Source organism: Cylas formicarius, unplaced genomic scaffold, assembly GCF_029955315.1.
Source record: "Cylas formicarius isolate icCylForm1 unplaced genomic scaffold, icCylForm1.1 PGA_scaffold_6__28_contigs__length_40554024, whole genome shotgun sequence".
NCBI lineage: Eukaryota > Metazoa > Arthropoda > Insecta > Coleoptera > Brentidae > Cylas > Cylas formicarius.
In genome coordinates, this window is record NW_026844347.1 from 32,331,652 (window position 1) to 32,358,017 (window position 26,366).

At 33.2% G+C, this 26,366-nt stretch overlaps 1 protein-coding gene across 1 annotated transcript in view; it reads right to left on the reverse strand.

Moving 5' to 3' along the window:
* LOC132702919 (octopamine receptor Oamb) overlaps positions 1-26,366 on the reverse strand; it is a 189,060-nt gene that overhangs the window by 63,239 nt on the left and 99,455 nt on the right. Inside the window, exon 2 of the mRNA XM_060671781.1 lies at positions 23,855-24,259. Coding sequence (XP_060527764.1) covers positions 23,855-24,121 — 267 coding nt within the window. The 5' untranslated portion in view covers positions 24,122-24,259. The remainder of the gene's footprint in view (positions 1-23,854; positions 24,260-26,366) is intronic.

The window sequence follows — 26,366 nt, forward strand, 5'->3', positions numbered from 1 at the left end:
AAAAAATTGAAAAACCGACCTCTCTTTAGAAACTACTAACCAGTCATTTTCACTGTTTTCCACACCCGTTTTATCAAAATTGTTTGATGTATTTAAAACACTCTTCTACCAAAACGCCCACAAAGTAGCAATACAGAAAAAAAAACATGTACTAAATAAACGCAGTTCACTTCGCAGCGTCTGATTTAAAATATTTTATCGACCGGATGCTCCGGGTCTTTAAATAACACTCCGGTGAACAACCTATTGCAATATGTCAATAAAGAGTCCAAGCCGCCGCTGCTTGTTCATGCAAACACACACCATAATGAAATTCGATTTCATTAGGGCGCCCGTTGTTACGTTGTTATTGTTGGGTTTCAAAAGGCAGCTTGTTGAATTCGCCTCTCAATACCGAATGGATTTATAACACGTAAAAGGTTAGTGTTAATGTAAAAGGGCCAATGCAATGGCAATTAAATGACTGCCGGCAGATATTGTCGATCACAAATTAGATATGTTTTTAATTGTTACCTACTGACAAGTTGGAGTGTGTTTTTGAACGGGTAATGGTAGTGGACGCGTGTTAGTTACAAATTTCAATTGTTTTTTCCAAAGTGTGAGAGAATTTCTTTTTCTTTATTTGATTTACTTCACAAAAGGTCCTAAAAAGAAATGCCCGAAATGCTTGGTTTCCAATATACAAGGTATTAAATATAAAAAAGCCGGCTTTCTCACACTATGTTAAATATTTCTCGCTGAAAGGATGCCTTATCGACCAACAATTTGGGTTTCTCCCTCATTGCTCCACTGAGCTAAACTTGCTTACGTTTACAGATTTTCTGCTGGAATCATTGCCATCATGCCATTTACACAGACTTTTCAAAGGCATTTGATGAAGTAAATCATCAAATCTTAACAAAAAAAATGCGAAACATTGGAATCCAGGGAAAACTTTTGAGAGCTTCCAATCCACCGAAATTAAAGTGCCTTTTGGTGTTCCGCAAGGATGACACCTGGGACTCTTCAATGTCAATGTGAATGATATTGCCTCATCGTGCATTTTTGCTATTATTTGCTGACTACCTAAGATTCTATATGAGAGTCCAAAATGCTAATGATTGTATAAAACTCTTGGGCTTCGCGTTCCGCAGAATAAACCACTCCTTCGAGGTAGAGTTCCATCGTACTAACTAGATTTCTTTTCTTACTAGATCAGCCGCACCAGCAAATCGTTTTTCGCTTTCGTTCCGTTGTCAGGCCTCTGAATAGTATTGTATAACGTGTTGATGCCTCGCTACTGTTATATGTGTTCTTACTGTCTTGTGGACTCCTATATTAATATTAATATTTGTCTATCTATTTCATTCTGTTTTATTTTTGTTTTATTTTATTTTGTTTTTTACTATTTTTTTTATGTAAATCTTATTTTATATTGCATATTGCTTTGACTAGATTGAAGTTTTGAAATTCAGTGCAATTCGGGGAGGTATCTTAACATACAGAACATTTTATAGTACAGGTCTGTCCAATATAAAGATGGGATGGGATAGTTTTGGATAGTGATAGTGCAAGAATTTTATGAAGAACTTAAATCTGCTCGCAAAATGGTTCCAGCATGAATAGTTTATGAGAGATTATTATATTATTAGAATTTTTTTGAGAAGCATATGATGACGTTAAGGGAAACACATTTTTTTAATTTTTTTGGAGATACAACAGAGAATTTTAAAGTTTCTTATGGTCCAAAAAATGCTTTTAAATTATGTGTGACATTTATCCTCACTTTTAGGGTCACAAAAGCAAAATTTGATTTTGTTTATAGTAGGTATTTAGAAAAAACAAAAGTTTTCACAGTATTTAATTTATTGATTATTCAAAATTAAAATGCGGATGTGAACACTTATTTAAAATGTGCTGTATATTACCCTTACCCTTACCCGTTACCCTTACTTGTTTCTAATCAATGTTAGTACATCATTTTCACTTTGCCCATTGCATGATTTAATTCTTTTAGTAAATGGTTTTAGAAACGAGAAATGCGCAAATAAATTGCCACCACCCAGTCTTGCTATGGTTTTATTTGGCTGTAATATTTCAACATATCGAACTTATTCTAAAAAAAATAATTTCCGTTTTAAAAAATTAAAAGGCCACGTACATAATTAATTTCTCAGTTTTAACTGAAGTTAGACTGTGATTAAACAACTTTTAATTTAATTAGAATGTCAAAACTTTTGTTTTTCCAAATGTCTATTGCGAGCGATATCGCCTACTATGAAAAAAACTTGCTGTTATGGCCCTAAGAATGAAGGAAAAATGCATCGTGGGCCATATCATTAAAATAATTTTTTATATCATATTCTAGGGCGTATCTCAAAAACAAATGAAAAAATTCTGTTTCCCTGTATGTCATCATATTCTTCTTTTAAAGATGTTTTCATAATGTTCTATTGCCATTATCATGTATGTTGTATATTTGGCTTTACAGATAAAAATAGAAAATCAAACTATTTGTATTTTCTCGAATTTCTAAGTAGGAATCATTTTGCGGGCAGATTTAAATTTCTCATAAATTTTTGAAAACTTTGTTTATTTAACGTACCATAGATCTTTTATTTTATCAAGGTTCTCAGCGGCCTGGAAAACTGGGAGAAGTGAGGGTATTCCTAAAATATCATGAACTTTTCCGCTTATTTATCGAATGAAAATGTCAAGTCAGTGAAAACACGGTAAGACCAAATTTCAAATGAAAGGCACGTTTCCCTTGATTATATCGAGAGAAATTCTCAAGATCCGTTTACCTGGGAAAAGTTCAGTGATAAGTTGAATGCAAAAAGTCGACTGAGTTTTCCCCACAGTAAAAGCAAAAGTTCGTGGGGGTTGCTAAGCCCTGCTAATAATATAAATCTATTACGTACTTTAACGTTGAGAAAACTCAACGAACATCGTTTCGCCGAAAATTTATTACCCAGGCCGCACTTTGATATTTTATTCAACAGGCGGGAGAGTGTCGGTAGTTCATTTTACGGCCCTTGGCCACTTATTTTCGAAAGATGAAAGGCTCCAAAACTCAGAGGATCTATTAAATGTCCATGCAACTATAAAGCGATATCTATTGTCGCGTGTTTGCAATTAGGAGTACGGCAGCCATTACTAACAGACAATTCGTGCATTTGCAATTTCTGATGCGAACCGATTAAGACAGTCGGTTACATTATTGTCTAGTTGAATGGTCACGTAGCCGAGCAAAACTAACCAAATACTTTACTCGATAAATAAGCTTGCTTAATATCTCAGCGATCGGCTTATTTCGGAAATTGGGAATGGACAAATTATCGGGCACTTATGATAATGCATCCGGAAGGCATTATTGTAAGTGTAACCGACACTTCGTGCATTCGCAATCTCCGAAGCGAACCGAATGACATAGTATTAAGATATCGACGAGTCAGATTTACATTAGACAGAGTTGAGTTGAATGACTTGCATAAATGCTTTTTACAAAACTTCTGGTTTACTCCGACCCCGGTTTTAGTTGAGTCGAACTTGCTAACATTTCGTCAATCATGGGAGATTATTATTGGTTTCTAATTCGATTCTTATCTATATATCTGTAACCTAAGCACACAGACCGATACCTTAATGCATTGTCATCACATCACCTTCCTATAATAGGGGTTCCACATTAAGCGTTGCGTCACAAAATACTTTTCACCACAGCCTTTCAATGGCAATGATGCAGAAAGCAATCCCACACTTGCCACTACTCTCCTTATATTCAAAACATCATTGACCACATATCAAAAGTTCTAAAGAAATAGAACTCAAATATCAGCTAGGCTCAAAGAACATGAAAGAACCTTAAGACTAAGACAAATACACTCATCAACACTGCCGGACAGAATCACGAAATAGGACATAAAAAAACGACGAAATACGAGAATTTATAGAATTCTATAAGCAACCTAACAATCTTAACCGGCACTCAGGTCTTTACCTGTCACCAATATGGGAATCAGTCATCCGAGAAGTTCTTCATGCCCCTCATTTAGCTCCACCCCTTCAAACTATATATAGGCATGTAGAGACTAAACGGCGAGCCAGTTTCAGTCAAGCTCTGAAGAAGCCAACAGGATGAATGGCGAAACATTAGCAAGTTCAACTCAACAAAAACCGAGGCAGGAGGAATCCGGAAAAAGTCAACAGAAACATCATTAAAAGACGAAACGATGTTCATGTCTAGTTATTCGGGGTTATTAACCTATAAATTTTGCAATTTTTTTCTAATTTAGATATCTTCCTTTATCTTAGGTTTCCCATGTCCCCTTTATAGACATTCTTATTTTGGATACATTGTACACACGTTCACGCAGAATACGCTAAGTGCACCGCCCGTTTGATTCGGGTTTTCTAAATAAAGCTTTTGTTGCCTGTAGTTGCCAACAATATTGAGATAATTTGCTATAGCTGTAACAATTTGATCTTGTTTTGTTGTAATAGTATATTATGCAACAAGTGCGGTAAACGGCAATTAATTCACGAGTTTATTTGATACGAGCGGAGCGCAGCGGAGCGAGTGTTCAATAAACGAGGGTGCAATAAATGGGGTGTATAATTAGGTATTTTACAGAAGGAAATAGAAAAAGTCCCTGCAATGGATGGTCTGTTACACATTACGCCGCCCTATCGCCTCCCAAGGGCAAAAAGAATACACATTACGCGCCATATTGAATTTCATACGCGAAATTTTGCAATTTCTAAGAAACGTTGAGAAATTTTACATTGTGGAGCAGTTAAACGAGATCCTATAAACTCTTTCTAGTCCGCTGCAGGGAGTTATAAAGCAAGAAGTTTTCGCAGCTTCGCGTATAAGATTACGTAAAGGAAATCGGTTGAAAGCTTATTTTGAGGGAGAAACAAATTCCGTTATCGGATACTCGAAAAGTTGTGAAGTTTCAAACTAACTTTGTTCACAATTAATTAAAATTGAAAGAAGACATCTTTATCTTTATTGAAGCTCAGATAAGGACATTCATTAATGGGAAAATCTTCGCCCCGTCTTGTACGTTACAATATTGCGAAACACATTCGAATGATTACAATTCCTGGCAAGGGGAAACTTTTCATCGGGACGTTCGATACAAACTTTATCAATTTTAAATACTTGACAGATTATTTTTTGCACCAGTTTATGGCAAACCCTGCCCATCCATTATATGTAACTAGATTGCTATTGAAGGACTGCTTTGATGTGCGTCGATGTTTTTGCTACATCTTTTATTCTTTGTGTGGTCCTACGAAAGCAATATAAAACTCTTTAGCTTTTGAAAAAATTCAGAGCGTTTTTGTAAAAGTACGAAGTTTGAGAAAGCTCTAAGAAATGCCTACACATCTGGCGTAATACTTGTAAGATCTTTTTGAAACAACAAACATATAATTTCTGTTTGTCTACTTTAAGCGTACTTTGTTGTTATATTTATTTGAAGAATAACAAAATTGATAAGAATTTTAATAATACTTCTAGCGTGGACCCCGAAACACTACTAAAACTTTCCTCAGGATATCGTTTCGACGAGCTTACGTTTCATATTATGTTCACATTCAATAGTATGTTCGGAAAAGTGGTTTCCACATACATAATCCGAACAAGCCTTTGTACTCGTCTTATATGCGTTACTTAGGCAATATAAGGTTTCATTTCTAACTTGCGTCCTATCTATTACACGTTCTATGCACATTTGCTGTTTGCTTGTTGAAAGTTGAATCAGTAAAATCCATAAAATCCCATTATATAATCTTTTTTTTTCACCTAATTTTATCATTCTCAAAATTTATGAAAGCTAATGATAACTTTAAAACGCAACCAATGGACGTGTTCAGTTTGATAAGCTTCTTCATTCTCTCATTTCTTAAACTCTAGCTCCATGCCGTTCCGTTGAGTTCATCTAAACACATAAAACTCGTGACTTAAATGGCGTTTATCAAACTTGTTGGCTAATATATTATTCTGCAAGGATCTATTATTTTATACAGTTTATATAATTTCATATATGGTTTTGATTTTCTCAATTGCAGGTATCTTGTTTGTAGAGCAACCAAAATTAATAGGCACAAAGCAGATGCTCTTTTAATAGCGTTTATGTGTTTAAGAAATTTAACGATTATCACCCACCAACCCGACAGTCAATAGATTAGATTTATAGACGCGATTAGATTCTTGCTGTGGTAAATGTATAAGCTAAAAATAAATTTTTATTTTAATTGTTTTTCAGAAAGTTGCATTGTTAGAAAATATTTTGACTTGAGAAATACTTGTTAAAAATATATAATGTATATTATGGTAGAACACACAAGGTATTCTACATTCTTCTTCTTTGAATGCCTATCCATATTATTAAACATTGGCGACAATATCTCCAAATTTATATCTGCCTCTGGCAGTGTGCACGAATTTTCCAAGTTTCTTTATTCCTTTCCCCCAATTTTGTCCTCCGTAATTAACTGTAGTAAATTATACTATTTACATATCACCCGCATCTGTTTTTTATAAATCAAACTTGTTGACGTTTCTCCAATCATCATGTTGGCTTCTTCAGAGCTCAACTGAAACAGTTTTAATTAAGCAAACAGTTCAGTTAACTGAAACAGATTCAGTTAAGCTCTGAAGAAACCAACAGGATGATTGACGAAACAATAGTATTGCAGTAGCCTGTGAAAATTTCTTTGAAAAATGTGGTAAATTATATTTTCTTTTCTTTATTGTGCTAAGCAATTCTTCTTCTTTGTTCATTTTTTTATGGCACGTCGTCCAAGAAATCTAAAGCAACCGTTTGTATGTCCGCATTTCGAATTCTTCTATTTTAACCCAGTGGTGCGTTAATGCACCATCTATTCTATGATTTTTTTGTCACATCCAGGAAATATTTTTGCACATCCATTTAGAAATTTTATTATTATCACTACTAAAGGACATATGTTAATATGACTTCAAATGTTAAGAAAAGCGGTATATAAATTTGTATCACATTCTCAAGTAAATCCAAAATAGTAAAAAAAAAAAAATTGAATTTGTATTGCCATTTTTGTTAAGTCTATAACATGTAGATTATATCACAGAAAACATACATTGGAAATACTATATTGATTATGCTTTATTTTTGGAAAATATTTGCTGGTGCCTGAATTCTGTGAAATAAAACTTTGTTATTGCAAGTCTGGACAAGTCAGCGCATGTAGAGTAAACATACAACAATTAGCGTGTTCTTTAGTATTAGTTTGTGCCTTGTACAGTGAACGTTACAGTTCGTAAAATATGGCATTTCCGAGGTATTTGATTCTAAAGGAATTAGAGGCGGCTTCGGAGGAGATCGTGATGGATGAGGACAACACAATGAAAGTCGTAAGTATTATTTGGATTTACGTATTCTTATGTATTGTAGTATTCCATTCCTTGTAAATTTATGCTAAAAATAACGTGAAAAAATATTTACAGAACATATTGACGCGTTCTATATTCCACCTGACGTGGATACCTTGACTGACGAAGAAGATATGAATGATAACATAAATCTACAAGAGTTTAGGGAACCGACTGATATAGTTGGAACTTTCGAGTTACACACACCGAATGATACAGCTCTCCTTCAACAGTCCTCTAATTCATCAACTACTGAACCTGAATGGAACTCATCAGATAATGAAACCCTGGAATTCGAAGACTTTCTGCAAACGACAGGCTTGCTTCTACTGTCAAATGGAAGAAAGGTCAGATCACAACGTCATCAAAAAACGTAAAAAATATTTCAAGCGGAGTTTTTCCAGAAAACCTATTTTTTACTTCCTCACATGATGAAAATGAAAGAAACCTGGTATTACCAGTGGTGCGCTCACGCACCATAAAATATTATGTGTTTTTTTGTATCAAATCAGGTTCTATTTGGAAAACAGTCTACTTTTAGTTGTTTTCTGTCGAATTTGAATGTATACATTATATGTTACATCTTATGTGCCCCAAAACATTATTTAATGTTTTTTCCCAGTGGTTCGTTTACGCACCAGTATTTTTTTGTATGTTTCGAGTTTTTGGTTTTTTTTTGACACATATAATATAAACTTAAGTGCAACAAAATAAATAATTTCAGAGCAAACAAGTTTTTTTTTTAATTTTTTTTATGCTTGGGATAATATGGGTTTATAATGATGTTTACTTTCAGCGCTCAAGCCTCTACCCTATGTAATAGTGTAGATCATACATAACATTTTACATAACGCATCTGTAGTGGACAGGTTTAGATCATTGCATTTAAGTACCATTCCATTTCAATCCGGCTTCAGATCCCTGCGGTACTCTTTATTCTGTTATTTTATAAATAATATAAGTAAACATATATAAATTATGCAAAAACACTTACTACATAAAACACTGCAAGTACAATAACTTAACTTTTACTTAATCATATAATTACATTATTATAAAACTATGTTATATTTTACAATTACAAAAAAAGTGTAATTACATGCTGAGTGTAGAATTTAAGACAAAATGTAGTGTTGGCATACTAGTGCCCATTGATGTAGTGCATAATTTTACAAAAAAATTCTATCAATACCCATTTTTCACTTTCTTTAATAACGCTTAAATTACCAGCCATAATATAGAAACGAGCTTGTACTGTTCTTATTTTTTGTTTTAAATCTATTGCATTTTATCACGGAAACGTGACGCAACTACTAGAGAGTTTCCCGCAAACGTTACCATCATTTATTTCGACACCGCCTAAAATGTTTCCACCTTGTTTACCTGAGGGGATGTCCGCGTTAATAAAGAATGTTTGCGCTTCTCTTTCCCAAACAAGCGTCGCCTATATTGTTTTGAACGGGAAAACAAAGCGAGTTCATAAGGAAACACGCAAGAGTAGACTCCTCTACCGAGCGATTATCGCTGCCACTTGGTTTACGTTTCTCGGCAAAACTTTCGCAATATGGTTTCCGTATATTGGAATAATAATAAAAAAAAAAGTTTTCTTTAGGGGTTGCTCGATGTAGGCGGGACCCGGAGTTTAAATTTATTCAACCGTTGAGCTTGAAAAATCCCTACGTTCGAAATAAGCTTTGACCGTAACGTAATTCATCCGGATCATTTTCTTTTAAAAATGTGGTTTTCGGGTAAAAAGTTTCATTTTATTTTGTAGCAGACTTTGACTGTTTTTTTGAAGACAACGTTTCTTTTTTACATGTTAATATGTTAAATTAAAAGATAATAAATTCTTCATCATTCAATGCTATCAACGTTGACCCATCTACAATTGATACCAACCAAAACTAACCTCAAATCACAGTATATTACTTTTGGAGATGACACCTTGTTTACTTACAAAGATACAAATATAACTGAACGCTGCGAGCTGGTTATATAATAACAAATTAAAAATATACATACACAAGACAAAAAATACATCAAATATCGACATAAGTTGAAAATGTTGATAAAGAATATTACTAATGGTAAAACACTGTCTTGTTACTGTCAGCAAGCTCGGCTGAACTGATCATATAAACCACATAAGTGACAAATTTATTCCAGAAATCACGTGGAATTTTGTTGTATAATTTTATACAACCGAATAATATTTCAAAGAAACTACCACAGGCTACTCTAATACTATTTGCGAATAATAAGAAGAAGTCTTATGCAACTATGGCCGATATACCAGTTCAGGAAGGCTAAATAGAGGATTAAATAGTTTAATTCAAAGCTTGTTTTAAAAATTGGGCAATGTAAATTTATTCGGGAGACTTTAAACAGGCAAATGTAATGATATGTTGGAACACATGTCCCCAACATATGTTCACAGTTTTAGTTACTTTGCAAGTTGATTTTTTCATGAGACAGAAGCGTAAGACGTGTTTTGACTGCTCGGGGATTTTTTGCTGTCAACACAAATGGAACAAAGAATTTGCGTAAAATTATGTTTTAAAAAATGGAATACAGTGCTGCAAAACCCTTCAAATGTTGACAACGGCATATCATGGATCTACTTTGAGCAAAAAAAAATGTTTATAAGTGGTACGAGCTGTTCCAAGATGGGCGAGAAGACGCCCCAGCACGTCAACTGGTGATAATAATGAAGAAGTGAAATAACTGGTGTTGAAAAATAGTCGAATCACTATTAGAGAAGTGGCTGAAGACGTCGGCATCTCTGTTGGCTCGTGCCGTTAAAGTTTTTCCGAAGTTTTGTACATGAAATGTGTATCAACAAAATGTTTTCCGAAACTGCTTAATTTTGTACAAAAGGACCGTCGAAGAAGCATCGCTCAAGAGCTGTTAAACGAGGTCAGTGATGATGGTCATGGTCAAAAGGTCATGATTGGTGACGAATGATGGGTATATGGTTATGACGTCGAAACCAAAGCTCAGTCGTCCCAAATGGAAGAACCCAGAATCTCCAAGACTGTTTTCTTTGGTTATCTTACTTTTTGAACACGCCGCGTATATGTTTATCGAATAAACGCGAAGAACAAATACAGGTCTATATAATCCGATTGTAAATGCTTCTAAGGTATTTAGTCAATAACCTAAAGATAAACAGATTATATTTGAATTGAATATTTGAATTTATTTGCAAAATAATTGTATTATTGTAATATATTAATAAATGTAGAAATCTGTAGGTATTAGAGAAATTCGGTAAAAATGTTATGTATAATTTTTGTTGATTCGAAATATTAAAAATAACATTTGTAAATGAATTTGTTTTAAGACGTTTTCTAAAATATTTTGTAAAAGCACGAATCAGCATTACCATACCATCATCCAATATGACTACAGTGAATATCAGGGTGTTTTATTACAAAAACTTGTTTTATGCAGTATTTTTATGAGACGACTTTGAAAAACCTAAAAATAACCATATAATCGTGCTCTTTTGCAAAATTGTACTAAAAAACTAATAGTAGGCAACACTTTGATCTATTTCTCGTAGTATAAATATCCATTATTTCCATTTTTGCTTACTTCCGGTTTACTAAGAATACATAATATTATTCGCCGACCGAGTTTTCGAAAAAAAGTAAATTCAGACCTCACCGCGTAAACTATTTACTAATTATCATCTTCAGCGTTATGATTGTGGTTAATTTTAGATGCGAAGCTAATTGACATCTAATGCTGTGCATTTTGACATTGTTACGTGGAAGTTTAATAGATCTTAATTTAATGGAAACTCGAAGAGTAACGATGTCAGAAGAGCGAAAACTTGGCGGGTGCCTTGAATTAAGGCCCAAGAGCGATTAGTTTAACTTGCAACTTCTGCGGTAACTAGTCCATTTACTGTACCCACTAATCACAATTCGCGATAATTATAAGCAACTCGAATACTTCTCTTAAAATACGAACGGAGTCTCAAATGTTTTCCGGCAGTGGAGAAGCATCCTATCATTAATTCTCTTACAGTTGTATGTCTTCATACTCTACTATTTATCAACGCTTTTCAACTAATAATTTTGTTCGGAGTTATGCAATCAACAAATTAATATTATGTTCTACCGCACGTAATTTGAGTTTACTGAATGACAAACAGGAGTGATTCATTCAATTTGTTAATGTGTTGAAATTATATTTTTGTAAATTATTAATTAGTATTGCAGTATTAGTCATACAGACTTGATAACATCACAAAGCAACCAAAACTTGTGTAATTGTCGTAGGCGTAATCATTTGACCAGGCATTTAATGAAAGAAAAACTGTCAATTTTTCTGTCAATAACAGCTAGTGATATTGAATATTAAAAAACCTTATTCCTGACTTTAATGGGATAAATATGAAGGCTTAATTACGCAAAAAAAAAATCTAAATATCCGGAGTGTCTGGAAGTGACTTCTGCAGTTTAAAAGTAAATCAATAAACTTATTAGTAATCATAATAACATGGTGAATAATTATTCAAGGAAGGAAAACATTTTCTTAAGTAATCTCTGATCATCATAACAGCAGCAGCATTTATCTGTTTTTTATTAGTTGTTTCAACTGGGCAACGATAGCACCGTATTGGGTCAATTTTCAAAGGGTAAAGAATTATTGTGACAAAATTTTGCTTTTAAAATAAATTCGAAAGCGTCGGTTTCAGACAAAACCTTAAAGGCAGAGACCTGTCAATAGTTTGTGCTACGATGTTAAAAACGTATCATTTATTCTCCACAGACTTTCCCGCACAATACAGTCGAAGCAAAATTCCGCTGTATTTTCCCAGACAATGCACGAAATTCAAAGGAATAAATGTATTCTTTTCGATCGGTTTAAAATCATTTCGTATTTATTACATGCGCACAAAACTTTTCAACAAGTCCCAAGTTAGCATAAGGAATTCAGCTGACGGAATTCTACCTACAACTCGATATAACATGCTTTAATAAAATATTGATATACGCTCATTAGGGTACCATTACAATAATTTTGTTCTTCCAGATTTCGTTAATTTTTATTCTTTCTCTCTCTGTCTGTCTTTTTCTGTTTCACACACACACACACACACACACTTTTAAAAGATGTTCCTGATATTTTTAGAGGATTAGCACACAAATAACTAGAAACCATTAAGATAAAGATGTATTTAAAACATTAATATTGTTATAGATATAGATAGAGATATTATTAAAAGAGATTGTAAATGAGTTTGTTTGGCAGAAAAATCATCTGCTAAGCTGACTTACTGCAGACGTGACACTATAATTCAATTCAATATTAAAAAACATTTTTGCTTGCTTCAAAAAAATTAAACATCTGGAGCATCTACAGAATTTTTCAAAATATTGTATTTCTGCAAACTTCTAATATATCTTGTATAAAGTGAAATCAACAGCTATGATTAACACAGTTTTACGTAAATGACATTCTCTACACCCTATCCTCGAAAACAAAATCGCAAGATCCGCTAATATCTTAGCCATGTCTGAATTGCACGGAATTCAGTGGTGTGGTTTATTTGTGTTCCGAATGACCGAAATCCTTAAGAATTAGGTTACAGTGAGAGTGTTGACCTAAGGGCTACCGAACGCAGGCAGCTTTGTGCTACTACAAATTTCCGGAGATTGATATATTAGATAGGCTGGTTAGAAATGCTAATGATGGCGTTAATATATATAATATAATATTAATATATACGAAGTTATTTTGAGTAGTCTTTGTACATGAAATTCGGTCATTATATCGCTGCTCTGCCAGAACAGTGACATAAGCTAAGTCCATCTTTAATCTAAAAAGGGTATATGGTAAAACAAAATTCAACTTACTAATGAATTTATTAATACAACGCTTTCTACTTCACAATTGTGCATTCAAAGTTTTAGGGATACATAACAAAACTTCATTTTCGTTTCAGGCTAAGGGAGGGACATAAAAATTGTTATAAATTTCTATAGAAGAGAAGCTTATGCTCGAAAACACGAAAATGAAAAATTTTCTGAAAAATATGATTTCTCGAACATAATCAGAAATTGATAAAACGGCAACGTGAAATTTGAAAAAATCAGATATAATCTACGTAGTAGTTCCTTTCTTAGCTTTAAATGTATGTTTTACCTCTCATCCATAAATGTCCAGAGATGCTAAATCCAAATTCTTTTATTGGAGGTTAGGAATCAGTAATTGTTTGGTTAGTTAGGAATTTGCAATTCTGATGCATCAAGACCTCGTCCAGAGAGTATAAGATAGAGGGGGAGGTCGCGTATACTGTTACGAATGCCATCTATTATTTGTGTCCAAGTACTAAAGTATTGTCATGGCGGTTTAAAGTAATGCGTCACACTGAAAATACTACAGTACCTTGTGACGGATAACAGCGCTTTATTTATATTTTCATAAAAAAAAAACCATTTCGACAATTTTTGTTTTCACATTTTTCACATTTACAAACTTTAAATTGAATTGAACCTGAACCGTACGTCCTGCGCGTTTTTCGTTTTCATGACTGGACACAATCGCTAGAGGCGTTAAAACACTAATGGGAGCCTTCCATTCTATCTTATACTCTTTGATCTCGTCCGGATGGCGGAAGGAGTAGAAGTTTTTGCCCAACTTTTACTATCATACAAAAGTAATATACACAAAAAAGCATCGCATAATACATTTTTTAACGTTAGCAATTGATTGTATACAGACTAAATTGTTTCTGCCAATTTAATAATTTTTCTGAGGGATCATAACCAAACAAACTAAGTAAAACAATAATTTAGTAATTAATAGAATAATACGATCAAAATTTAATACCCGTTTCCTACTCTAGCTCAAATTACTTCTCGCATACGGTTTATTATTCTTCGCATATAAAAATCATCAAGGTTTTGCCATTCTTCAACTACAGCATGTTCGAGTCTAGAAGATTCATAATAGCAAGATTTCGCACTTTTATCTTCAATTTTAAATGATCCCAGACGTGCTCTATAGCTATATAGCTGAAATGGTGTAACATGTGGTTTTAAAATGCCTCTTGTTTACCTGTTATCACCACCACCTGCTCCTCCATTCATTACATCTAATATTGTGCGACCCTTTAATTAAATGCCTCTACCTTAATAGAGGCTCCCCGAAAATTGGAGCTAAATCTAGTATTACATTCTGAATATTGTTCACCATCTCGTCCGTAAGTTAGGTAGTATACATCCATCGGAAGCAACAGAACTAATCTGTCCGTGTTTAACATAAAGCCAGATAATATCCGAAAATAAGTGGAATTTTAAATCGTGCTTAAAAGTGACCTTCTTTAATGAAGCTGGAATATTATTCGTGTTAAGCTTACAGGAAAGTTACTCATCATCCGCGCACGCCTGTCCCTCAACCAAAGAGTTTACAATATCAACAAAAACTAACCAGAGCACTAATTCAAAACTAACAGTCATGTCATACGAGTATAGTGGTCAGCACGAAGCTTGGATAATATTTAGAGGCAGAAAATAAAACGAAACAATAAACTGATCCAACTCCGAACAAAAGTTTTGACAAAATTCGCTACCGCCACTCGTATAAACGTGACGGCCAGGAATTGCAGTCAACCTTCAACGTGGAGTTTAAATTTTAAACCCGACCAGACGCCTACGTGTTGGGATTATTATGCACCGTTTAGTGATTTAACCCTTTGAACTTCTAGTTCGTGGTAGCAACCCTTTGGAAAGTCACCCCGGCATGCATTCTGGTAATTAGAGCCATTCTTGCATACGAACGATGATGCAGTTAAAAGTCGCAGCAGGATTCAATCGTTATTATCCTCGGAGAAGTGTTGAAGATATGCTCTGCTTTTGTTGTGTCAGACATTTAAATTAATCAGTGAGCTGCATTTAATTGCATTTTAGTGGAGAGACTGAAACCGAAAGTCGGTACCGTCCAGCTTTAGGATCATTAAATTCTTCGGATTAACGAATATACAATAAAAGACATCTGTGTAAGTTTTAACATTTTTAATATGTATGTAAATTAAATTTTCCACAATACATACGTGTAATGTACACCGTTATACCAAATAAAACGACCCACTACACGATCTGGAAAACCTAGACTCTCCTGAAGATTTCAAACATTATAATTTTGTTGATACAGGGTGTCCCAAAAGTCTGCCATCCGCAGGTTAAACAACAGTTAAAACAAAGGTCACTTTCTTAAGAAATTCCTATTCGGATTTTGCATAGTTTAGACAGAAATTTAGGTAATGTGTTTTTTTTTCATATTTTGACTGCCATATATAAAATTGTGTTGTGACGCTGCTGATCCATTGCAACGAAAATTTAACCAGAGACTAAGGAGATGCACTACTCAATCAGTTTTGACAGATGTGCCTCAGCTTATAGAGGGTGTCCACTTTCAAATGGAACACCCTAAATTTTTATTCAGATATCAATTTTAGGATAAAAAATAAGGTAAGTATGTAATTCATCTTATATTTAATTTTTTCTTATTTACTTACTGACACTGCATCGGCATCTTTCACGAAACACGGAGTTTTGAAAATATCGTCGTATATCCGAATATACTAGCTTCATTCAATGCGTCGCAGACTGCTTTATCATTCGATACCCATGTTTCGATCTTTTCATTTGTTAAGCTCTGATGAGGTTTTTTACCTAAATCCCTAATCTCTTCCAGATAAATCATTTTGAATCTCCTTGGATTCTGAAGCTCGAATTTGTCTTACTAAGAGTGCTAACGGAATGTTGTCTTCTTCATTACTCTCATCAACATTGAAAAGCATAATTTTACTCCAAGATTTTGTGATTAAGCCACTACCCACAACGTCCTTCAGTGTAATATCCTCCAATGCTTGCGGAATATCAGAATCAGTCGAAGCAATTTCTTGAAGCAACTTCTTACGACAAAATAGTTTTATAGCCTGTATAATATATTGGTCCATTGTCTGTATCAATGGCGTACAATTTGTGGGAAGGAAAAACACATAAATTTGATTATCATCGCTATACAAATGAGTATGGGGTCCAGGTGCTATATCCAAGACTACAATTACTCCCGGACTAAGCTTCAGTTCTTTCATTTCACGTGTTACTGATGGAATAAACCCACTGTGAAACTACTCAGTGAAAATTTTTGTCGTTACCCAAGCTTTGTGTTGACCTTTGTACGAAACAAGAATGTTAACATTTGTAAAAGCACGGAGTTGCATACTTTTACCTAGGACCAACAATTTTAATTTATGGGATCCAGAGGCATTGCAATAGGGCTAACTTTTGGCCGTGGAGCAAATTTTTAGTTAGAGGAGTTAGATTTTACCAGCAAATTTTTCCACAAATAGCAAGACTGCATAATATTCGCTTGATACCAAATCTTTTCTTCAATCGCATTTTTTTTGTTACTTCTCATGTAGAAGTTCTCTAGAAATAGGTGTACCTGTAAAAAAAACTAGAATTGTGTAAAAATTGTTAAAAAAAAAGTGATATTTTATAACGATTAACGAGAATAAAACTTACCTTCTGTTCTTTGCTGACAGAACCACGTAAATGAAGACTTTTCTATTTTAGGATGCCATTATTTTGTCTTTGTTTTTCTTTATATAGTAATGCTTGAACTCATCAATATATTTTATCAATATATCAATATATTTTATAACTTCAACTTTTTGTTTTAAATTCAGTATTACGTTCTTTCTTTTGGACATATTTACCTGCTAAATTATCGAATAGTGTAAAATCAGTTCTGGCACTACACAACACCCAAGATTTCTATGACTATGCACTTATACCCTGTGTTACAGTGTTACGAAATAAAATGTTTCTGACTATCGACCCGGTGTACAGACAATCGCATCGCGACATTTGCATTCGGATTACCAAGGTTGCACTGTATATTTATTTATAATGGATATTACTTTTTGTTTTTTGGTCATAGAAATATGAGAAGTTTGTTGGAAAATTGAACTGAATTTGTCGTAAGTGTCTGAGACTATCTTTATTATATCGAAAATTCATATAGAAGGCGTTCATTTATGTCAGAACAATTGTCAAAGCCTTTCAACCAACATTTTTCATTTTAAAAGTGAGTGCGAAAAATATGTATTAGATTGCTTGAGCAATTCTGATAGCGAGCCAGAGAGATTGAACAAATCCATAAATCTGTATTTGAGAGGTTAGAAGGAAAATTTGATTAATCGATAATCAAAATGATGAAAACGGGTATTATTTTACAAGTTTTTATCACATATTATATACATTGTTCATAACTAAGAAATTGCATTGGTCATAACTTCAAAGTAAAAAACAACAAGAACAAAAAAAACAAAGTAAATAAGTGGAATTTTAGTTTTCAGCATTTTTCAATGGAACTTTAAGAGTTAGTTCGTAACTATGATATACCTATCGGCAAAGATACCATTTTCTCCCTTGTTTCAAATTAAATCGAAACTGGATATCCTACAAAGGAATGGGATTAACGAGAGATTGCATTGGGTGAGTTTGGGATTAAAAAGTCACCGCCCCATAAAAGATAAAGGTTAATTAATTAAATTTTGAAACTAAGTAATTAAACAACCCACGCTGTTCCAGGTGTATTATGAGTTTAAAAGCCCCATTGGATAAAATCCGAGCCCAACCGAGAGTTCAGATTTATATATTTTTTTGCAAAATAGCATTTACGATATTTCGGTATGCTGATATTTATATTTATTTGTTGGTCATTATTTAATTTGCTGAGGTTTACTCTGCAACATATCCAAATGTAATTTTTTCATACATCCTCGGAATTTTTCTGTAATTAGCGAGAATTCCCCTGACATTCCTTCATACTGTACACCACAATTTGTCAACGGTTTACCTCTTACAATTCCTATGTTTTGGTTTGGTATTGATATGGAGGAAATTAAAGTTAGCCTCACTAATCCTTTTCCTACTTGCATAAGGTGGGACACTACCTTATCTCAGAAACTATAGGGGATAGAGCCAAAAGTTAAATACAAATAAAAAAAATAAACCTTCACTTTATTTTAATGTTGTATATACAGGGTGTTTCATTTTTCGTTTGCAAATGTAAACGTTCTTATTTTATATGGAACACCTGGCATATTACTTTATTTTTGAATTCTATACATATTTTATGCATAATTTCCTATACCTAAGTCTAATCGGTTTCGACATTTCTTATTTTTTATGCGAAAAATGAGGTTTGCAAGACGTAAATTATCTGCGAATTTCTTCATTCGGAAGCATTTATTGTTTCACTTGAGTAAGTTTTGCTGTAGACAAACGATTCAAATAACGGATTTCATAAGAAATTTCGATACATACGGGGTACGCGAAAAATAAGATTGAAAATGAAATAAAAAAAAACTGCTGAAAAAACTTTTTTTTATGGAAACTACCTATTTTTTGAATCTTGTTAAATTAAGGCATATTTATGTAAGGTTGTAATAGGCCTAATATTTTCACTTTTTGGAATTTTCCTTTTAAATATTTGTCTATGACAAATAATATGCTGGTGACATATAAGTTTAATTAGTGTAAGGTGGCTATGACGGCGACAAGTGCTAGGACGCTGCCTCCTTTGACGTATGTTTTGTTGTTGATTACTGTCATAATTCAAATATTTTTTGACACATTATTAATTTATTTATTTAGCGTTTATAAATTTAATTTATTCGCTTGCTTGCGTATCATGTTTACCAATGAGGAAAAGATTGATATGTTAGAAAGTTACACATCTAACAATCTAAACTTGGAGATTATATAACAAAATTTCCATTAAGGAGGCGCCTAGAAAAAAGATCTTCAACAGGATTTACCAACACTTTAGAATGGAACCTTGAAGAAAGAGAAAAAAATAGGCGTGATCATATTTTTAATGATGAAGGGCAAGTTAATATTTTGTTGCATTGTTCAGAGACTCCCAAAATGCGTCTTTAGATCTTGATGTCAAAAGTTCAGCAATTAGAGCAACGGTATTACAAGATCAGGCTAGCTTTTTCACAGTTTCAACATTTGCTAATATTATTTGAATAGATGGGCCCATATTTACAACCTAAACTAAAATTACCCATTACTGGAGTAACAAGAATCATAAAAAAACATATGGAAGTTACAACATCGGGTAGAACTTCCGTCAAAGTGCGCATTGGGAGGTTCAGAATAACAGGTCCAGTATTTTTTGATCAGAATATAAACTCCCAACGCTACCTAGAGCTTTTAAATATTATCCATTCCTTGGTTGAAAATTAAGTGCCTGAAAGGGAACGACGAAATTTAATTTGGCAGCCGGATGGCGGTCCTTATCGCAGAAGTCAAGAAAATTTCACCTATTTAAGTGCACACTATAGAGAATGGATTATGGACAATGGTAATTACACTTGGCGTCCATAATCTTTGGATCCTCGTAAGCGCGGCAAGATTATTGTCAACTATGAAATGGTAAATCATAGTGGCAGCACTTTAGCACTTGTTGTGCCTCAAACACTGTCATACCCACCTTACACTAACTGAACTTATAGGGCAACATCATATTATTAGTGATTGACAAATATTAAAAAAGGAAATATTTCAAAACGTAAAAATATTTAGCATATACAACCTTATATAAAAATGCCTTAATTTTTAATGCTAAATATGACATGTTTATAAAAATAAGTAGTTTTCATTAAAAAAAAGTTTTTTGACAGTTTTTGAATTTCATTTTTAATCTTTTTTTTTCACGTACCCTGTATTAATATGTTATTCGAGTCCTTTGTCTAACAAAACTTACTCAACCGAAATAATAAATGCTTCCGAATGAAGAAATTGGCAGATATTTTACATCTTGCAACCTTCACTTTTCGCATATAAAATTAGGTATAGGCACAAAATATGTCTACAATTATACAAGGTGTTCCATTCAAAATAAGAAAGTTAATATTCGCCCACGAAAAATTAAACACCCTCTATATACAAAATTAAACTAAATTAAATGTTTGCAATATGTTGATTAATTAATTAAGGTTTTTGAGACAAGTCCCGAGATAAACAATTGACAATTGAAATTGCGAACTCCTTCATTCTGCAAAAAGATTCTAAGTTAAAAAGAATTTAGCCAGCAGTCGCGGCTATTTCCTTGGCTTTTTTGGGTGTTAAGTTAAATAAATTGGATTTGAAGGGTGTATCGTTGGGTTCTGATTAAAGCATATAGAGGACATAAGAAAAATGTATGGCCAAAGAACATTTCTGTAACAAACAGAGCGATTTTATTGGCAGCAAATTAAAAGTGATTATCTATATCCCAATAGATGAATTTATAAAAAAATTAAATATTTTAAGTGCTTCGAAATGTGTTTTTATTAACATTAACCAAAAATTAAAATATTTAAGTCAAAATTTATTTCAATGTCTCTATAGAAATTGTTGTCTGTTTTCTTTTTTCTTTTATATTTTTATGTATATTATTCTTATTTCTAACTGACGAAAATTTCATTTATTGGTTGTTAAGGGTCAGACATCTATTTAAACTTATTTCGGTGACTTAACTTGAATTTTTTGTAATTGTTTCTAATTCCTGATTGGCGACCATGAGACTAAGAAAATTTTGCAATACTTTCTGTATTATTTTGTTGCGAAACAAATATCATAATTATCATTATTTCTATCAATTTTGGAAAAGCACTTTCAAAATTCAAAATATAACGTCGGAAAGTTTGAGAAGAAATATATGGAGGAATAACTGGCCCGACAAAAAAGCAGCAATGTCGATTTCCTTTGTAAATGCAAAATCTATTGTTCGCCAACAAAGCCGTTCTATTAAATCCCGTAATGCTTTTATCGATTTTCTCACTCATTAGGAAGTGGCGATATTCAAATCCTTTGCTTTAACGATAATTACGAATACAACAGATCCGGAAAAGCCAGTTCTCGTTGAAACGTAAACTATGCAAATTGCGTAGAAGATATCATCGTTAAATCCATTGGGCGTTCGGGCGGTAAATTTAAGGGCGTTTTTAATTTTACAATTACGTGAATATCGGTGTTCTCACTGCGAAATGAAATTTCCACTTTCACACCATTTTTTTTCAACGCGATTTTATTTTACGACTTGGATATGGTAAAATTTTTAATTCTCTTCTGAAAACGTATGACTTACATTCTATCTGACTACTACAAAAATCAAATTTGAAAATTATGGATATATAGATACTGTTGTATTTTGGTATTTAAAAAAAAAAACTCGAGAAAACAATGAGGAATTCAAGGTTCTAGGAGCGTGGGAGCAATATTTTGAAAAAAATCACCTCATGCAGTATCGAACCAGACATTTTATTTTATGAGGTGCTAGTGGATAGACTATTAAATATCACTTTTATTGGCAGCATTTATTAACATAACCTCAAAAATACACGACATCATCTACGTTATTCAGATGTTAATTTCGTTAATGGAGGATTGGGAATTTTTTTAACTTTCTAATGTAGCCAGAACGAGTGACTTAAAAAGTTTACCGAACGTGTTGCATACTATTTTCTACGACCGTTAGCTTTCGGGTATGTTTCCGCAAAACAACACGAATACATTCACTGACATGGCCGCCATCAGAATTGATAAACGTCCAAATTCAATATCTCCAACATCTGATTACTCCCAAGCCTAACGGTAAAATCCCGGAAATGTCCGAAGTGGCTCGGATACGTGGGAAACGAAACTCAAGTGTTGAAGTGACGCTTCCCGCACGCTAGATCAGTGTGTAATTAGGTATTTTACAAACAGGAGTAGAAAAACTTACTTACCACACTTGTTGCATAATATACTCTTTTTCTCGTTCCTTCTGTAAAATACCTAATTATACACTGACCTAGCGATACTTTGTTGTCCCACGGATTCGAGTCACTTCGGACATTTCCGGGACGTTATGGCAGGAGCAATCGGATGTTTTCGGAGATATATCCCAAGCCTTGATTTATGACGTTTGTCAATTCTGACGGTTATGTCAGTGAATGTATTTGTGTTGTTTTGCGACGATGTACCCAAAAACTAACTGTCGTAGAAAAAGTATAGTATGCAACACGTTCGGTAAACTTTTTAAGTCACTCGTTTATTAAACCTGTTACATAATATATTAATAACAGTGTTATTAAGATCTAAGTGAATATTTAAAAGAATATCTCTTCAATAAATTGCATAGTCGGAATCAGGATTTTCTTTGATGAATATAATATAGACTTTGTGTATATTACATAGTTGAATTTTGGTAATTAGTTAATTAGTTTATTTAACAAAGTTAAAAATATACCTTAAAGGTCTAGTAAAATTTCTTTTTTTCTAAAAAAACCTTAACAACTTACATTGTTTTTCGATTATATAAATTGATGTGTTCAATAATTTAGGAACCTTTTTGCACTGCAACTATAAGAATCCATGAGTTTTTAATGGATGGTCTATGATTTTATAAATATGACAAACTATGATATGTAGATATTTTACGTTTTGTTTTTTATGACCAAATAACATGGACTGAAAATTTGTTTTCGATTTCCTCAACTTTACATTTTTTTAGTGGTTGGTTTGGTTAGTTTAACGCTTCTGTAAAATTTAGACTTGTTGCCACGAAGGTCCAAATAAAGGGGACGGCATTAAGCACGTAAAGTTTGATAGAAAAAAGTCCTCTCGGAAGGGGCAATGATCATAGGCGTGTGATAAATTAAAATTTTTATAGTATCATAGTATAAAATTAAAAACTATCATACAGATGGATTTTTTCTTTTATTTTAACTTTTTTTTAACAATGGTTTCAATTCCCCGTTTTCTATGACGTACATAAATACAAATTAACTTATGCTTGAAAAGTGATTTTATAATTGTGTTTCTGCACCAGTCATGAATATCAATTTTTGTTACTGCATTGGTGAAAAGTGTTAAGTAATTTTCAAGAGTCCTTTATAAACAATAATAAGAATAGTTTTCGTTTTCATTAACATTTTTCGCATTTTTTTTATAAACACTCTTATACGTTATACCTTAGCATGAATTATTAAAAAGGTTCGAAATAATCACCAACAAGAATTTGATGTCTTCTGAACTTGTAATAAAGAAAATCTTAAAATATACCACGATGAGAACTAAAAAATGTCAAATCAGCCTGTTCGAATTCGAGTGAATCGGTATATAGTGCGTATTTAAAGTGTTGATGTAATCTAATGTAAGTTTATAAGTGACGACGTATAGTTTAATTTCAATCAGCGAGTAACACGATTTCAAACTCAAATCAACTCTTAATCTAAACTAACTACCGTACCTCATCGACTTCCGAAACCTGTACAATCTAATGTATAAGTTAATCAATCAATTTTACGGCGAATATTCAATTGCCTTGCTGCGTTCACGACTCGAGATACGAAACTAAAGTTGGAAACTAATTAAGTTCGCTAAAACTTACCTTGTATACTTCCCATACGCTAGAAAACGGCAAGACTGCAACTCCGACCATTAAATCCGCCACGGCCAGGGATGCGATGAAGATGTTTGTTACAGCCAGTTGTAGTTTTGACGAACAACATACGGCCGCAATTACCAGGCAATTTCCCACGATAACCATGACATTGATGAGAAGCAAAACGGATAATCTCAGGAGTGCGTTCGGATCGATCCAGTCGACGTCATTGATCAGGGCCGCACAGGCGGTCGCGTTTATTGTATTTCGCATTACATTAGCACGTATATTAATCACGAACACTTGTTTTGGGGAATCGGATCGTACGTCAATCTGATGATGTTCACGGTATTAGGCAGACTCCGCAGGAGTTGCGAGCGGCGCTCGGTCGGACGATCGACATTTTTTCTTCTGAAAGGAATAGTAAGAGAGCTGTTTTTAGTACAAGTCAGCAAAGTATGGCTCGTGTGGATAAACGGACAAGTGAAAAAAACATATGGCCGATGTGTTTAAACGTGATTTATTAAATTTTATTTGTTGTATTTATTTATAAAGAAAAAAAAACATGCAAAAATGAAAATTAATTCACAATGGGTATACAGGGCGTGCCGCATGCATTGATTCTCCATTCAATGTTAAATGAAATACCTAATACCCACTTATACAGGAATGGATAAAGATAATCCTCACAAAAATTGGCCATTAGGAGACTATTATCTCGATTATCAAAATATTTTTATCATTGCAGCGTTGTCACATCTAGTCGAATCACACAAAAAAAACTCTCTATATACCATGAAGTAATTTGAAGATTTATTTTCCAAAAAATTTGGAGAAGATGAATGAATATATCTAATTACGTATCTACCTTCCGACCGCTTTGAATAAAAATGTAGAATCCTGATTACGGCTTTATTTTGACAATAAAAAAAAGATCCATTTTCAACTGTCGCTATATATTTTGACAATTGAAATAAAGAATATTTATCGAACAATTCTTTAATAAATTTTATGTTATTTTGATGTGGCGCTTTAATATTGAAAGAACGATTATTTCTTTACAAAACTTCTGGATTCCTCTTGCGTCTGTTTATGTTGAGTCGAACTTGCTAACGTTTCGCCATTCATCCTATTGGCTTCTTAAGATAGATATTAAGCGTTCCATCACAAAATACACTCCACCACAACCTTCCAATAGCAATGAGGCCGAAAGAAATCCTACACTTGCCACTGTTGTCCTTCCTTACATTCAAAATATCGCAGACCACATATCAAAAGTTCTAAAGAAATATAATGTCAAAACCAGATTTACTACTCTTCGATCCGTCAAAGACAAAATTTTATTTCAGATACATATGCGGCAAAGGATACATTGGAGAGACGGGACGACAAATATCAAGTAGGCTAAAAGAACACGAAAGAGACTAAGACAAATCACGAATCCGGATATAAAATTTTATTTGATAAAACTAAAATTCCAAAAATGCCAGAGTCTATAGAAATCGATAAGCAATCTAATAATCTTAACCGCGACTCAGGCCTTTACCTGTCAGCAATATTGTAATCAGTCATCCGAGACGGTGTTTATGCTCCTCATTTAGATCCGACCACTCAAACATTATATAAGCAGGTACAGAGTAAAATGCGAGCCAGTTTCAGTCAAGCTCTGTAGAAGCCAAAAACCGACGCAGGAAGAATCCAGAAATTTTGTAAAGAGCATTACAGTGGTCTGTGGAAATTTAATTCAGAAAAATGAGCGATAGATCTATACAAAAAAAAACAAATGGGGTTTTTTTAAACCAAAAGTGGGCTTTTCAAGCTTGTCGCTATTCTTCTGAATGTTTTCATTCATTGGGGGCAACATTTATATATAAATTTCCGAACTATATCCAAAAGATTCTTGACTTGTGATTTGGTATATACAGTGTCACCACTACAGTCCGCATTATATGGAAACATTTTTTACTATAAATTTTTAACTAATTTTGATTCCTGGCATAAAAAATAGTTAATTCAAAAAAACTTTTTGAACATTTACCTTACCAAATTTACATTTTTTCTCAAAAATATTATAAATTAGTTTACCCTTAGAGATTTCGAAAAATTTTATTGGAATAACTTGAATATTTTAATTTTATAGAAATCGCTGATTTTGCTGCAAAAGATTTTATAACTATTTACAGGAGCAACTGACTTAAAAAATAGCATACAAAAATATTTTTGTATTTGGATTCTATATAGCAGTAAAAATAAGGCACTGGAATATACCACTAATTATACGAATGCGGTTGGAGGAAAGTGCTCATTGAATTTGTTTTAAATTTTAATTATGCTAACCATTACTTTGTTTAAAAAAACCTTCTATTGATCTCTCGTCATAGCCGAACACTGAATTTGATGTTCTTTGACGGATCGAAGAGTGATAAATCTGGTAATATGTTGCTTATTGACGTATTAGGTCAACAAATAACGATAACCTGTAATGTAACAAAAAATACTAATTTTCGATTTAAAATAA